This window comes from Sprattus sprattus (genome assembly GCF_963457725.1).
Source record: "Sprattus sprattus genome assembly, chromosome: 1".
NCBI lineage: Eukaryota > Metazoa > Chordata > Actinopteri > Clupeiformes > Clupeidae > Sprattus > Sprattus sprattus.
In genome coordinates, this window is record NC_137920.1 from 59,876,817 (window position 1) to 59,892,637 (window position 15,821).

Genomic DNA, 15,821 nt, shown 5'->3' on the forward strand with positions numbered 1-15,821 from the left:
GTTGTATAAAACCTCGGATAAAAAAATTTGATAGAATATCACGAGAACTCCCGATTGTAAGTGTAGCCAGTAAATTCATCAGAGCTCACCTGTGAATGCATAGGCTCGCACTTCAACAGTGGAGGATAGGATAGGACCTGGATAGGAGTTAGATCAGGATAAGAGCACTTCTAGTGCTTCACAACAGAGGCCACAGTGAACTCCAGGAGGAGTTAAGAATATCCTCTGGTCAACAACCGTGGCCTGTCAGCCACTGACCTCTCTGGAAGCTCAGTGAGCTCACATAAGATCCTCTCTGTTCTGAGGGGGTGGCGGCTCAGATCTGTCAAACTCTGTGCAATGACGCAAGTTATCCACTGCACTGAGTGACTGTTATGCGAGTGATGTCCACTGCCGCTCTGAAACGACATTTGTGTGCAATACAAGGACAGAGAGTGTTTGTTAAGCCATGGGCTCCCATCATGTGTCTCAAAATGACTGCACGTTGTGCAAAAATGGTTTTGGTGTATTCTCTTTGGAGGGGGAGGTGGGGGGACTTCAAGTGTGGGTGGGGGGGTAAATACAAAGGCTCTTCAACCCCTTTCTGCGCTTTTAAGTCACATTTGTTCGACAAAAAGAAAAGAGGAAGTATAGCAAACAAATTGTAGTCAAAGACGAGACAAAGAGAGCCAGCTATGCCTTTTTTAATTAGGCCTTTACATGGAAAGGCTTTGGCAAGTATTCAAAGAGCCTTGTGTGTTATTATGGCCCAGCATGGTGGCAAAAGATAAGTGTTTTAGCATTTACATTTTCCTGAAAATGCGCTTTTATGCCTTTTTAGAATTTGTATTAAAAAAAACACTCAGGTATGACTTGATTGCTTCTTTGAGCGCCGGTAATTACGTGTCCTTTTCCGCAATTGTGCTTTTCAACCGTCCAGGCAGCTCATTTTCACCTGCGGAAAAATATGGCTCCTTCCTGGCTAGTCTGTCTGCCCCTTGCCCCTCACATGGACTTGCATTCGGTGGCTTCCGTGTGTGGCAGGAGCCTAGCGTTGAGTGTATTTATTCAGCTCCGTTATAGGGCTTTGCCATGTATTTTGCGGAGTCTCCAGTGGACATAAGCAGTCTGGTGGCAACGGTAGCTGAGAGAGTGAATAGAGCTAGCTGAACAGCTGTGTGAACAGTAGGGCCTCATATTTAAATAAAGAAAAAAAGAAAAGAAACTGCCACCCTGGCCAACTGCCTCCCTCCCGATCCCATTCAATTTCAACCAATCAGTACCTACCAAAGTTGGCCTGTTGGAATTGTATCACCCTAATGCGAGTTGACACTGGCTTCTCTCCTAAAGACACACACACACACACACACACACAAAGGCTTTTCTCTGCTACTGTGGCATGGCTGGTCTAGTCCAGTGTGCGTAGGGATAATTACGGAAAAATGCCCTTTTTATGGTATGCAGAGAGCTGTAGGTTTGCATGTGGTGCTTTGAAATGCAATGCTGCTGTGATCAAACCGTGACAGTCTATGTGTGTATGTGTGTGTGTGTGTCTGCCCGCCACAGTACCAAAGGAGGGGCTGAAGAGTCAGGGCGTGTTTGATGAGATCCGCATGTCCTACATCAAGGAGCTGGGAAAAGCCATAGTGAAGCGCGAGGAGAACAGCTCCAGCCAGAACTGGCAGCGATTTTACCAGCTCACCAAGCTGCTCGACACCATGCAAGAGGCAAGCTAAGTCTCTCTGTCTCTCTCTCTATCTCTCACATACACACACACACTCCAGAGCTTTTCCTCAGTGTAAAAACTGAACAGACAGTTAGAGGACCGTGAGGAGCAGTTAGCTAAATTTGACCAGACGTGTATGGCATTAGGCTGTGCCTTTAATGCTCTTAATGACTCAATGAGATTATTGACATGACCAAATGATGATTGCCTATGCCCTGGTTAAGGTTTGTGTGTGTGTGTGTCCTCAGATGGTGGAAGGCCTAATGAACTTCTGCTTCTACACGTTTGTGAATAAGTCCCTGAGTGTGGAGTTCCCCGAGATGCTCGCCGAGATCATCAGCAACCAGCTACCAAAATTCAAAGACGGGAGCGTCAAGCCTCTCCTGTTCCATCAGAAGTGACTGCCTTAGACCATGACACAATGCCTTAATAACCACCCACCCCAGGCCAGCTAACACCTGTACACACACACACACACACACACACACACACACACAACATACGTGCGCACTATCACGTCCAAACCAGCCCGCCACCTGGAAGAGGCCTGTCCAACTATTCCCACCTCTGTGATGGTCAGAGGTGGAGGAGAAGCTTCTGTCTGTCCCTGGAGGGGGGAGGGGGGGGGGGGGGTCTTCACTCCACTGAGGGGAAAATAAGCTTTTACTTAAAAAAAATTATTCAAAAAGACAGAATAAGCCCCTTTAAACTTTTCTTTTTGTAGCGCTTAAATCATGTCATACTCACACATCATCTTTTATTGAAAAAAAAAAAAAAAGCTACATTTTAAGGACAAACAACCACGAAAGGAATATTATTTTTCATTGTCTGTTGACTTTATGCATGTACACTGCTGAAATGTTTACAGTATATCAGTAACAAAAGGGAAGACGTGCCTTTTCTCAGCTTTGCAATTCTGACCTCAGACATTTCTGCTCCCCTGTCTGAGGCAAGCTAAATGCATACATCCTAGTAATGTTTGTGTGTGCTACCCTGTCTTGCCATTTTCCCCCCTTTTTAAACGCAGGCAGCTGCTCAGTCCTCATATGTTATGTAGCAGGTGACTAACCCATGGACAGTACAGTGCAGGAAACTCAGCCTTGGGGCATCAACGGACTCACAGCAACCCCAGCCCCAACCCACCCTGCCACATGAACCCCCAGCACCTCACCACCCTCCCCCATTTCAAGGCCCCAAGGCCTCGGGGAACCAATCAGATGTCAGAACAGAGTGTCTTCATAGGCTAATCCCCTCATGCTTCACACAGGTGATATGCTTAAATGCCATTCCCAAGCACAGGTAAGGTAAGATCCCTGCTCTCCGCTGCCAGCAGCCTGCGGTACACAGCTTACAGGCCCCCCTGTAGCATAGTGTGATGGACGTTGGGACTACCCCGAGGACAGACGCTGCAGTGATAAAATGAAAAGGTCTGGTGATGACCTTATTCGTGTTTAAGCCGTCCAGACGAATCAGGTGCAGTGTGGGCGTGGCCCTATGACTGGCGCAGGGAAACTCGCTCCCCTAGTTCTCATAGCGTTTCTTATCGCAAGAGTGGAGTGTGTACCGTATGAATGTGCGTGTTCTTGAGAGATAGATTTACTACTGCCTTCTAACACCTAGCTAATTCATTGGTGTGTGTATGTGTACAGTATGTGTGTGTGTAAGGACACACACTCACACAAACCAAGTTTCCTACGGTGTGATGTGTTTTTAAAACCTAGTGTGTTACATTTTTACTCTTGAGGCGGGGAGATGGAACACACAACTCAACTCTTGAAGTAGTTTGTGTGATTTTTCGTTGACCCTCCCATACACACACATACACACATTTCCCCCTTTCAGCAGTTGTCCACCAATCACAGTTACTAGGTGCCAAATCACTGTTTTTAAACACTCTCATGACCTTAAAGGACAAGATGGTATTCTTCTTTCCCAGTTTGTTCAGTGTTGTACACAGACCTACACATATGTATCCACAGGTACATTCTCATTCAGGGTTAATGTATGTGAGACGAGTTTTTGTTTGTTGCTTCGTTTTACTTTGTTTAGTTTTTTTATTTCGTTTCGTGAGACACACACCAGCCAAGGTAAATGATGAACACTAGCACACCTAGCAGGTGTTCATCAGCACATCTCTATGGATATCGCTCACGGGGCAGAGCATCATTCCGCAGGACTCTGTGGTATTACTCTCTGGTGCTTTTTTTGCAGCCTGTAACCAGCATACTTTTACTTTTTACAGTTATGCCTCTGGATCCAGTGTGCTCAGATACTCGTATCCAACGAATTCACTTCACACCAGCTAACGGCATGAGATAAGCCAAATATTCATGAAATGCTTTCGGTTTTGTTTTTTTTTCGGTCTCGGTTCTTTGGTAAACATAGGAGTCATCCCCTGCACCCCATCCCCCCCCCCCCCCCCCCTCTCCAAGCTACTGTTTGAGCTTCAAATAAGAGTGTATGCCTCTGTCCCCCCACCCACCCACCCAGCCACTCTCATCGGTCTCATGTCACAACTAATTAAGTTGGAAGTGTCAGAAGCCTCTCTCTCTCTCTGGGTCTTGTGAAGCACTGGCTCAATGATGAAACCCGAGGCTCCATGTTCTGGGGGTTTATTGAGGATTTTGTTCCGTGTGCCTAAATGTGCCGCATGTCACAACAATTGATTCCTCCTCTCTGAAAATCCCCCAGCTGTTTACATCTGTGAGCTTTCAGGAAGTCTTGTGTCAGTATGTCAGGTTTTTTGAGAAGGGTGCTTTAGCTCTTGGTATTTCTTTCCTCCTCCTTTTTTTTGTTTGTTTGTTAATTCCTGTCAGATGTGACATTACCTCAAATGGTGCTTGAAGAGTGCGGTCATGCTTGCATGGAGAAACCGGCCTCTTTGTGTGCTCTACACAAGCATCTTCATCTTTGCTCTGCCTCACCCTGCACCAAAACTACTCCCCCCCCCCCCCCCCCACATAACATTGAGATGCCATAACAACATAGAACATATCCCATGTCATAATACACAGCATATTTTATGAGACAATAGTTTTACAGGGACAGAATGACAGATTTATATTTTTATTTTTTTTGTCTTGCTAATTGTTCCACCCACTTTAGGCCTTGAGAAAGGGAGTCAGAGAGCCATAGAATTCAGATGTATATTTAGGAAAACGTTAAGCTTGTCAACAATCTTGTTTTAAAGAAAGGAAAAAAATATTTGACATATGTAATTTGAAAAATTAGATTGATCCTCTTTGATATAAATCATTTTACTATAATGAAAGTAATTTTAATACTTAAGAAAGATGAAAAATATGTTTGGTTTATTGTTCTTTTTTGTTTGTGTTTTGACAAAGATAGCTGTATTGCAAATGTACCTTGAAAAGTGTTAACCTGTGGTCTGATGTGTAAAGTAAATGTAAATTCTTTTAATCAATAGGAAAGACTTTTAAGAGCGATCACTGTGTTTAGAAATATTGAGCAGGTGTAGGGAAGGGTGAAGTGGACTGGAGTATATTTTGTATGGTGCAACAGTGTGACCAAAGCAGAAAGGAGAAAAAAAAAACAGAAGTATTTAAGCAGATTCATAAACAGTAGCATTTATTATCCAACTCTAGTACTTACCATCTTTTATAAATCTTATTTTGTAAAGGTTTAGGCTTTGGTCTCATGTATATTGCTGTGAAGATTAAAGTAGTGTCTTCGGGAGGAATTCAGAAAGAAAAGAACGTGTGAACGTAATTAACAGAGCCTGAGAATTTGCACTACCTCAATAGTGGTCGGAAAGTCTATTTTGTAAAAAATACATGCAAATATTATCTATAAAAATTAAGGGCAGACCATATTTCACTGGTATACGGCTTTCAGTAAAGTCTGTTTTGTTTGTATTTCAGTTATGTAAATGTAATCCAATGTAAAGAATATCCAATGTCTATTTGTTTAAAATAGTTTTGTATTACTTCTGTATCACACCTATGTAGTCTATGTCAATCTTTTCACCTATCGGATTAAATGTTGAACTAAAGTCACCTCTGTGTCCTAGACATTCTTGTATTCTCTTAAAAAGAGGCCATTTTGGATGTTAAGTGCCTGTCAGATGAGAGTATTTCATATTTCAAAAAGAATGGGAGCATTCAGATAATGCAAACCTCCGCTTTGTGACCTTGACCTTTGACCTTGACATCTGAAAATCTAATAAATTATTGCCATTATATTACCCAATCTCCCCACAAAGTTTGATGGAAATCGGTCGATGCGTTTTTGCGTAATCCTGCTGACAGACAAACAAACATACAGGGGCGAAATTATAACCTCCTGGCGGAGGTAAAAAGGAAAGTGGAAAATCCCAGATCTTCAAAAAATAGCTCACTGTTGTACCACAAAGCTATACAATACGAGTGCATTAGGGGACAACAAACGTTCACCATTGACCTTACTGAAGACCTTCATTCATCAGCTTATAATATATCATACATTATAAATGACCATCATCTGACCAGTAATTTAAGAACATGACAAAAGTTCACCCAACAGTAGATTATTCAATACCACTGAGGCACCAAAACAAAATAACTCAAGAGACCACTAGTTAAACCTCTCTGGTCTTTAATAGAGAACAAACTGCCCATCAGGCTCACAATTATTGTACAGTTATCATCTGATCTAAAAGTATTAAGGCTCAAAAGGGACAGAAGATGAGGAAGCAACTTGAATGCTAAAAAATTAAGTTAGTATGCTACAATACAAAATATAAAATTTTTATACTTAAAAAAATTATACCTTATCAAATGTTATTTACAAGGTTAATACACTCGAAAAGGGGAAAGGAAACAGTCCAAGATCTCATTTCAGAGAAGATTATAAATAGGTGACTTCTTCAGTACTACCAAAGAAGTTGATTCACATTAAACATGTTTGTTTTTTCACAATTTTCCCCTTTTGAAATTCCTGTTTATGAGAAAGAAAAAACACGTAATATTCATTGAAATGCTCTCCCAATATATATATAAAAACATGTCCAGAAATGGTCCACCACCCTTTTTTTCCAGGATTGAATATACTCACAGAGATTTACCTCAGTAGTTCTGAGTAAGAGAGAGAGAGAAAGAGAGAGAGATGAAGAGCACTTCCATGCACTGAAAAAACAGTTGGCATGCACTATCTCGTCCAGGGGAAAATCCCAGGCACAGCAGTGCCCACGTTAAGAACAGCCTCTCTCTGAAAAAAGCCTGTTGTGCCATCATTTGTCAAGAGGCTTTACCTAGAAATCAATCAGTACTCTTTTATACCAAAGGAGAGAACAGCTGCAACTTTTGGTCCCAAAACTATTCTTCCCTTTTAAGTGGTCATAACATTTTTTTTTTAAACTCAACAACGCTCAAAGCAACGGCAGTGCATTTCGGAAGAGAAAGAAAAATAGATGGAATGATGAAGCCATAATGCGATGCTATCAAACTACCCAGATCTCCCTGACAAATACATAATCGCACACACACTCTCTCTCTCTGCACTTTAACACTTTAACACCCTGCTTCCCCCTAAACACACACACACACAGAAGTCCTTGATTAACCTCCAATGTAAGGGATGTGGATAGAGAGGGTGGATTGGGGGTGGGGGGGGGGGGGGCAGGGCAGGTTAGGAGGGACAGAAAGTTCCCTCTCAAGCCTACACTTAAAGGTGTGCAGTGCAATGCCATCCTCTCAGTTCACAGGGCTACAGGAACTCCACATAGTTCTCTGGGATCAGTCCCGTCCGGCCGTCCAGCGTTCCCTCGAGCCACCCTGGCTCCCGCGAAGAATGAACTGAAGCGGGTAGGGGGGGATGGAGAGAGAACACGTTCACATCACATTTTGCATTATGGCAGTTTACATCCAAAGTGACTTATAACGTGTCTTGCTTAGCTAACAGCATATTGTATCAGCTAAGCCACAGCACAGATCCCAGAACAGCAACTACATTCTATGAGCACATGTCATCTTGAGTGGCCTGCCCTGCAGAAGTATTACACATCGCCAAGGAATTACTGGCCATCTTTCATATCCTTTACATTTGTCTATAAGCAAAGAAGAGGTACATGGCATGTGTACGTATGTGGCATATGTATGTCACCAGTCACAAAGTAGGCCTGCATACTCTGGGCCTACGTATACTTTATTCCTCAATGGTGAAAAATAAACATGGGTTGTCATGTTTTGTAGAGTACTTGGTACTGAACAAAGCTTGAAACCACCCTTTTTATTGTTCACTATTGCCCAACACCAGGCCTAAATCTGCAACTTGGGCATAAGAATAGACATGTTAGCAAGCTAGAGGCTTAAACACAAGGGTGCTTGCATCAGACGAGTTCGATTTGCCAGCCAATTTATCTAGAAGGCCACAATTTTAAGAAACTTTTTCTGGGATTTCAAAACCACAGTGAATGTAGCGAAAATTGTGAGCGTAGCAATGCTAGGCTAATTCCGTTGCCCAATTATGTAGACATAAGCATGTGTTTTGCTGTGTCAGTTGATTTTTTTGGGAATTTGAAATGTTGCAGCCGCAAGAATCTGGTTTACTGTGAATTGGAGTCAGACAGATACTGTATGAGTACGGTACCTGGGACAAGGTACAAGGACAACTCTCTTGGTCAGAAATACAATAATAATAATAATAATGCAGATATTAAACATGCATATTAGTATATGCATATAACTAATTTAAGTATGTGTTTTATCAGAGGGGGGTTGCAATTGTGTCAGATATCCACTTGAAGGCTTTTGTCATGTTTTCATGCTATCCAGAACGTTTCAATCAGGAGCACATGGCTCTATGAGGAGAAGTTTTAACACCATCCACATTAATAAACCCATTTTGGTTTGCTCTTATGAGTTTATCTAGAAAACACTTTCACAATTACCATGAGATTGGAAAAAAGAGACATTAACAAATTAAACCGCCATTAAAAATCAGTCTGCTGTGGCCATTGTTGGAGGTGAATGCTACAACCGTCCCCAAAGACTCACCATTGTCAAAGATGGTCCCTGCAATGAAGGACAGCTCGGAGTCGTGCTCTGCCTTGCACGCGTAGAGGGCTCGTGCCTTTCGCGGTATGCTGCTGAAGAAAGAAAGGTAAGGCCATTACAATTTTACAATAAGCAACAAAAACACAATAACAGAAAAACAGTCAGATGACGATTTTCATTAATTTAAGTAGTTCGACTGGATGTATTTGTTGTACTGCTGTCTTTTATACGGTACGTGTTCTGTATAACTGATACACTGTACTGTATATTCTGTAAAGGGCAAAACCCATCCTGTTTTTGAATCTGTTTCTGTAAAGGTCGTTGGATTATGTAAGTGTACTAACGGACACATTATTCACATCATGTCACAAAACTGACTGGGAAACTGTGAGACTGCGGAATTTTTCATTTTCTTTCATTTTCTTCGATGATGTGCACATCACAACAAACTAAATATAATCTGAGACAACTAGCAACATAGCAAAAACAAGCCATTTTACTAATTGTGCAATGGTTATTAGCCTAATGGCTATGACTAGGAAAATTCCCAGTCTTGCTCCACTGTGTTTTTCCTCTAAACCTATGTTTACAGCATGGCACACAGGCGACCAGGCCATTACAGACCACCTGAGCCCAATTAAGGCAGAGATTTCAGGAAAAACTTTCCAACTGGGAAACTTTTTAAGAACAGAGCTGAGAACCACACCAACAAAAAAAAAAAAAAAACAGGCAGTCAGTTTCTATGTCTCAGTTCAAATGTGTGTGTGTGTGTGTGTTAGTATGCATGCAAAGCAAAGATCCTCGTTGTTTGGCCCTAACTGAGGAAATGAACAGCAGGTGCGTGGCACGCAAAGCAGTGGAATGCTGCTGTAGTATGAGCCTCTGCAGCGAGGCACTGTGGGAAGCTAGCAGCAAGGCACTATGGGAAGCCTGCAGCGAGGCATTGTGGGTGGTGGCTTTGAGCTGACAATGGGACAGACCTGAGAGGGGAGGAGTCTGCAGATGAGGAGGCGGGCTGAGGACTGGAGGGGGCGGAGAACATCGGCCAGGAGGGAGAGCGAGGAGAGGTTGGGCTAGGGGATACTGGACTACTATGCACACACACAGACACACAAACACACAAACACACATATAACAGGTAAAAATCACACACACACACAGTCACAGCTCAGAAATGTAAGCACACACATAAAGCGTCATATAAAGGCACTCTGAAGCAAAGATTTTGCATGTCTAAGGTTTTGAGTTTTACAAAGCTGTTCCTCTGTTTTGCAGTGTGTTAAAGTTATACTGTTATATAATAAACATGTAACCACTAATTACTTACTCTAAATATGATGAAAAGCTTATGACATGCAGAACTTAATTCCCAAATACACATCCACAACTGTGTACACAGCTAAAATATCACACACTACTGACTCTAGGGGATACAAGATTACAGATCTTAGTTTGACCACACAACAAATACAGAACAACTTACCTTGTTGGAACACTTGCACGACTCTTGGGATTAAACCTAAAAAATTACAGAATGAGAGGGAGTAAGGTAAATAGTGCAAGGAACTTTCTATAGTAGTACATTACATTTTATTATGTAATATATAATATATTATAATATGGGTGAATCCTTAATTCTTATTGGCTGAAGGGTGTGGATTAAAACCAAATAATGGCATCCAGTCAAGTCTGGCGAATCACCATTTAAAATTCATCAGTGGACAAAAACAAAACAGATACTCAGACAAAGTAGGCCAGCAAGCCCGGTGAATTTCTTATCACTTTATTTCAATTGTTTCCATTTCACATTCCAAAGTAACTGCTGGTAGGGATAACCCACCACCTAGCACAACTGGCTCCAGTGATTGTGCCACCGCACAGATATTTGCCACGACTGCCAAAGCCTCAGTGGGCAGCCAGCCAAAACTACAGCTCCCTCGGACAAAATCAATCTGGAAAGGTTGGAGCGATAAGGTGACTGTATCAGCGGTCAGCAAGTTTACTGAGAACAGTTTGCTCGGGAGGAAATGGCTCTGAACTGATCGTTGTTCAATTATTATTTCATGTATTTATGTATTTGAAAGTGGCATTTTTGAATTGTGGTTTGGAATATAACAATTCTTTGCCATAATACATTTGCCTCAATTTTAACTCAATTTTACAATCCAATCAAACCAATCCTCTAACAAGCCTGTAGAACATTTTGATGAAACCCCAAAGCTGTCCATGAGTATGTCTCATGACGCTGAACCCTAGTCTACCTATGAATCTTATTTGAAGAAGACAGGTTTCCATGGAGATGTTCTGAACTCCCATGGTTCCCTGTTATGAACTCCCATAACAGGGAACCACTCCAATCTGTCCAATCACCACAGGTCTGCATGCTGCTATACACTTCTACTGTCTGTTTCCACTCTGTTAGGTAGTTTAGGCAGATCTTCTCCAGAGTGAGGTAAGTGTGTGTTTTTGTGTGATGTATGTAACAGTAAGTATCCTTTTACTTCAGTATGTTTACGAATTTCTTTTTCGAGACTGTTTAAGTTGTCATGTCAGATTCACACACTCTCAGAGCCATATGCTGTACAAAAAGAGCTCCTTTCCACACCACGTGATTTGCCCTCTGGCTACTGGTACTCAATTGGTCCTTGGTTTTCTTGCCAATAGCCAATCAATCTCCACAAAATCATTTGATTACAGAAGCAACCATGCCCTGGGAGGACTTAGGGCTGTCTCCACTAACTGATGATCTCACAGTCACAAGCCTAGCAGCCACACACACACACACACACACACACACACACACACACACACGTGCATCTAATAGCAATCATTTTCACAATGAAATTGCCCTTTGTGTTTTAGAAGTTAGAATTGCCACTACATCCCCAAGAAAAGCTGAAAAGCTTTTACAATGCTTTAAATGTATTTCTAGCTAATTGTTTAAACGATTACACAAATTACTGTTAAAGCAACACCTACAACATAACTATACACACGTGCACCTAATAGCAATACGTTTTACAATGAAATTGCCCTTAGTGTTTTAGAAGTAAGAATTGCCACTACATCCCCAAGAAAGGCTGAAAAGCTTAACAATGCTCTAATGTATGGTTCAGCTTAGCAGATAAACACATTACACAAAACCTCTAATAAGCCACAGATCTGTAAACTTGTTAGCCACTTGTTAGCATACAATCATGTCCAGAAACACCACAGGACGTTTTGGCACAGCTAAACTTTTGGTACTCTTACCAGAACTCAAACTACTTCATGAGATGCAAAAATATACAATGGTCCATGCAATCCACTTCAATTCAGTCCAGCCCAGTAATGCACACCTAGTGTACACAGAAAGTATTCAAACCCTTTCAAGCTCACAGACATTTGAAAGCATTTAAACACAAGAACCAATCTGAGTGTGTTGTATGTCATATTACCACCATTTTGTAAATTTTCTTGTAGATTCCCAGCATTGCGAGCCTCGAAGCTTGTAGCACTGGATGTTGCAGTAAGGTCATGTTGGATGATTTGTGAGGCTGGTGTGTGTGACTGAGATAGATTTCTGTTTACCACGCCTGGCAAGGGCTCCCTTCAGACCCAGTGTCCCCGTCTGTGAGTAGCTACAAATCACCGCCATTCAATTGGCTGTCCACTGCTGTTTTTCCAGCATGGCCATGGGTCACATGCTTCTCTTCCAAAGGGTCATGGTCCTCTACACACATAGACAGTTCGCACCTCAAAACTTTAGACAAACTAATCCCACTCGCACTGTCTTACAAACATGTGCGTGTGCGTTTGCACATTATCATCTTTATTCTCAACTGATGACTTACATGGTACACACTTACATTTGGTAAAAAATAAGAAGACAATAGAGATTTTATATTTATAATAAAAAAGACTGTTTTGTGTTTCACCCTTTTTTATCTGAGTGCCAAGATATATCACGTGGTATGAGATTTTGATCTTAGATGTCCCAGTGCATGCTGGGGGTTCTGTTCATTATGTGTAATACAACGGACAGAACAAGAGAAAAAAGGAGAGCAACTAAGAGAAAGGATGGGGGAGGGGGAGCTGGAGAAGGGCAGAGAGAGCAAGAAAGAGGAGATGGGGAGGGGTGAGAAAGAGAGATAGAGAGAGAGAGAGAAAGAGAGAGAGAGAGAGCTCTTTTCTCCTGAGACTGGGGCTGAGCATGCTCTGACTTGCCCTGAGGTGATTAATCACTGAGAGACGAACAGGAGAAAAAATATTTCAGTGTTTTTCAGGAAAACCGTTTCAGGATTGAGTCACTTTTTCACCCTTTTCTTTTGGTGTGTGTGTGTGTGTGTGTGTGTGTGAGAGAGAGAGAGAGAGAGAAAGAGGGGAGAGAGAGAGAAAGTGTGTTTCTGTTGCACCGTGTCAAAGCTGTTTTTTACAAAGAGAAGAATTGGAAGCCATGCTGCAGATCCTGCTAGAGGAAGGTGAAGGGTTAAGGACGAGATCAGAGAGATCAGGCCCTGAAGATGACCCTCCATAAGCCTTGCAGCTTCACAGGGGACAGGGGGGGAGGGTTTAGGGGTCAAAGTTCAAAGCCATGAACCACAGAGGCCCCCCATCACATCCCCAGTTCATGCAGAGTTTACGTTGAATTTGGAAATTTCCTGGCCTTTGATGTAACTACAGACATGGCTGGCGTTGGGGGGGGGGGGGGGGTTGACTGGTGGCAGTGGAGGCTTTTGTGTGTACAATGGTGTACTACACAGGGTGAGGTGAAGTCGTTGGGGGGGGGGGGGGGGGGGGGGTGGTGGTGGGTGTCCATTTGACCTTTTTGCTGCTGTTCATCTTCCCCTCTCTTAAAGGTGCTAACAGGCTAAGCACCAACAGCAGCAGCAGGACATGTATTCTTTACCCATAATTCCTTAGGCTAAATCGCATGACTGAGCTGCCAGCTGGGAGCCTATAAGGTCTGAGGAGCCGCGCTGTTAATGAGGACTAACAGTGTTTTTGACCAGAGGCTTAATGAGACGGCAGGCCCACCAGGACTCCACTTCACAGCATCCCCTGCCGTTTGTTCGTCTGCATAGTGCATTTGAATAGGTCTTGTATGATCAGGATGAACATACCATGTGGGGATAGTGCTGGTTTAGCCTTTTCTTCCTTAAGCTTGTGATGTGACTCTAATGTCAAGTTTGAGATGAACATCAGATGATGTAGAAGTAAAAGTAGAGAGAAATAAAAAGTCATTTTCTCAGCATTTGATTTCGCTTTTTGATTGGGAGAGCGGTGATGATTACTGATTAGTCATTACACGTGTGGGAGATTTATCTGCTCCACTCTGGTGCTGTGTCTTTCACTCTTCTGCCCAGACGCAGAGGCTCTGTTACAAGGAAACTGCACGGCCACAGTACTGAGAACAGGGTGCACAGCATTCCCCTTAATGATTGGTTTAAAGATTCTCTCCAGCCAGTACTCTGTGGCTGTGATATTTGGCTCAGTCGGTCATGAGAAAAAAAAAGTACCGTACAAAGCATCCCCGCTTACTCATATATGTACAGAATCTGTTAACCAAGCCATATTCATATCCTCTCTCTTGCTCGGAAATGATAAGGGATTGGCCTTTATCTGAGAATGGAGGACATTTCTGGAGCCGAAATTGTCCTGCACGTAAACTTTCATATTTAGGCCTGTCCTGGAGTCGCTACAGTATAAGATCGTTACTGTTTAACTTAGCTTCTCGTCAGCACATTTTTTCAAGTCAACACAACTGTGTTCAGTGTCACAAGATTTAAAGTTACTGCAGCTTGACTTCCCAGAGGGACGACTTTGAAGAGTGTAAGAATGTAAGAGTGTAAACTCACGGGTGAGAGAGTGACAGAGTGAGAGTGTGAAACCAGAAGAGTTGCTGAGAAAACAAGAGTGTGTTCAGTCACTCACAGCGAGTTGGGTCGGTTCTGTCTCATCAGCAGGACGCCGTCGGCATCTGGCTCCCCTGTGGGAAGGCTATGGAGTCGGGTCCAGACCGGTGCTGGCGTGGCCGAGGGTGAGCTGGTGTTTGACCCAGGATGTGTGGTGCTGTTGCAGTTGGCCGACGAAGGAGGAGGAGAGCTGTGGGCCTCGGAGTTCAGCACCACACTTGCTCTCTTCTCTGCTGCTCATTAGAAAATCAAAGGGCAATGCTGGTTAGGGCACTGGAAGTGTCTCGGGTCATTTGCATCATATTCACAACACCTCTGCTTCATTCACATTTCTGTATTAGTGTGTCTTCCTGGGTGTGCTTGCTTTTCATGGACCTGTCTCACCTTACACCTTTGTTAGTACATATGCAACTGTGTGACTATGTGTGTGGGTGTACCTGTCCTCCTCATCTTCCTCCCCTTAAGTATAACTGTATGTGAGTGGAGCAGGGCACCTTTACTTCTCTCATGAGTGTTACTGTGTGTGTGTGTGTGTGTGTGTGTGTGTGTTTGTGTATGTCTGTGTGTGTGTATGTGTGTGCATGTGTCACCTTTCTCGTGCATGTTGCTGGGTGTGTGGAACAACGTGAGGGGCCTCTCGCTGCAAGACGGCGCCTTGCTCTCCGTGCTGCGTCTCCTCATGGCGGCGTGGTCATTGGTGTTGGCCGCCGGACCTCCTCCTCCTGACACCGGCAACTCTCTGAAGATCTGTGAGGAGATCCAGACATAGGAGATCTCAGCTCGCTGTGCCTCTCACTATGATAAGAATGCTGCTAGACTAAACCATAGAGATGGAAGATGAGCTACAACTGCTACAAACTGAAGCCGCAAGGCATTCTGAAAGTGAACAGAATCTGTCAGCCACACTTGTATGTGTAATTTATAATAAGTGTCCTGTGTGTCCCAAGTGTCTTAGATACAGTGTATGCCATTTACAATTAACCAATAAATATATTGCCCTGTCTATTTGCATGAAATTACAAACTGTATTTGGCGTTCAGGATATAGTTTAGGGCAAGTATTAATTATAATAATATTGATATCCACTTATCCACTTATTAGAAGTACACTGTAATATTGTTTACTTCCATAAGTATACTATAATGAGGGCATTTACTGAAAAGTGGGAGCAGTTTGTGTACTTCAAAGGATCTTGAGCATAGCTTCCACTCCCTGCAGTGTTGGAGCTCC

General features: G+C 42.9%; 2 protein-coding genes across 3 annotated transcripts in view; one reads left to right on the forward strand and one right to left on the reverse strand.

Moving 5' to 3' along the window:
- Positions 1-5,974, forward strand: part of LOC308374868 (glucocorticoid receptor-like) — a 49,422-nt gene extending 43,448 nt beyond the window's left edge. For both annotated transcript variants that reach the window (XM_080850828.1, XM_080850827.1), the window contains exons 10-11: positions 1,546-1,706; positions 1,954-5,974. In XM_080850828.1, the coding sequence (XP_080706954.1) occupies positions 1,546-1,706; positions 1,954-2,106 (314 nt within the window). In that variant the 3' untranslated portion in view covers positions 2,107-5,974. The remainder of the gene's footprint in view (positions 1-1,545; positions 1,707-1,953) is intronic.
- A 257-nt stretch (positions 5,975-6,231) lies between these two features.
- LOC308373848 (rho GTPase-activating protein 26-like) overlaps positions 6,232-15,821 on the reverse strand; it is a gene marked incomplete at its 5' end in the record, with an annotated part of 57,551 nt that continues 47,961 nt past the window's right edge. The window contains 6 exons of the mRNA XM_080849502.1: positions 6,232-7,497; positions 8,698-8,789; positions 9,678-9,788; positions 10,181-10,216; positions 14,611-14,824; positions 15,182-15,338. Coding sequence (XP_080705628.1) covers positions 7,409-7,497; positions 8,698-8,789; positions 9,678-9,788; positions 10,181-10,216; positions 14,611-14,824; positions 15,182-15,338 — 699 coding nt within the window. The 3' untranslated portion in view covers positions 6,232-7,408. The remainder of the gene's footprint in view (positions 7,498-8,697; positions 8,790-9,677; positions 9,789-10,180; positions 10,217-14,610; positions 14,825-15,181; positions 15,339-15,821) is intronic.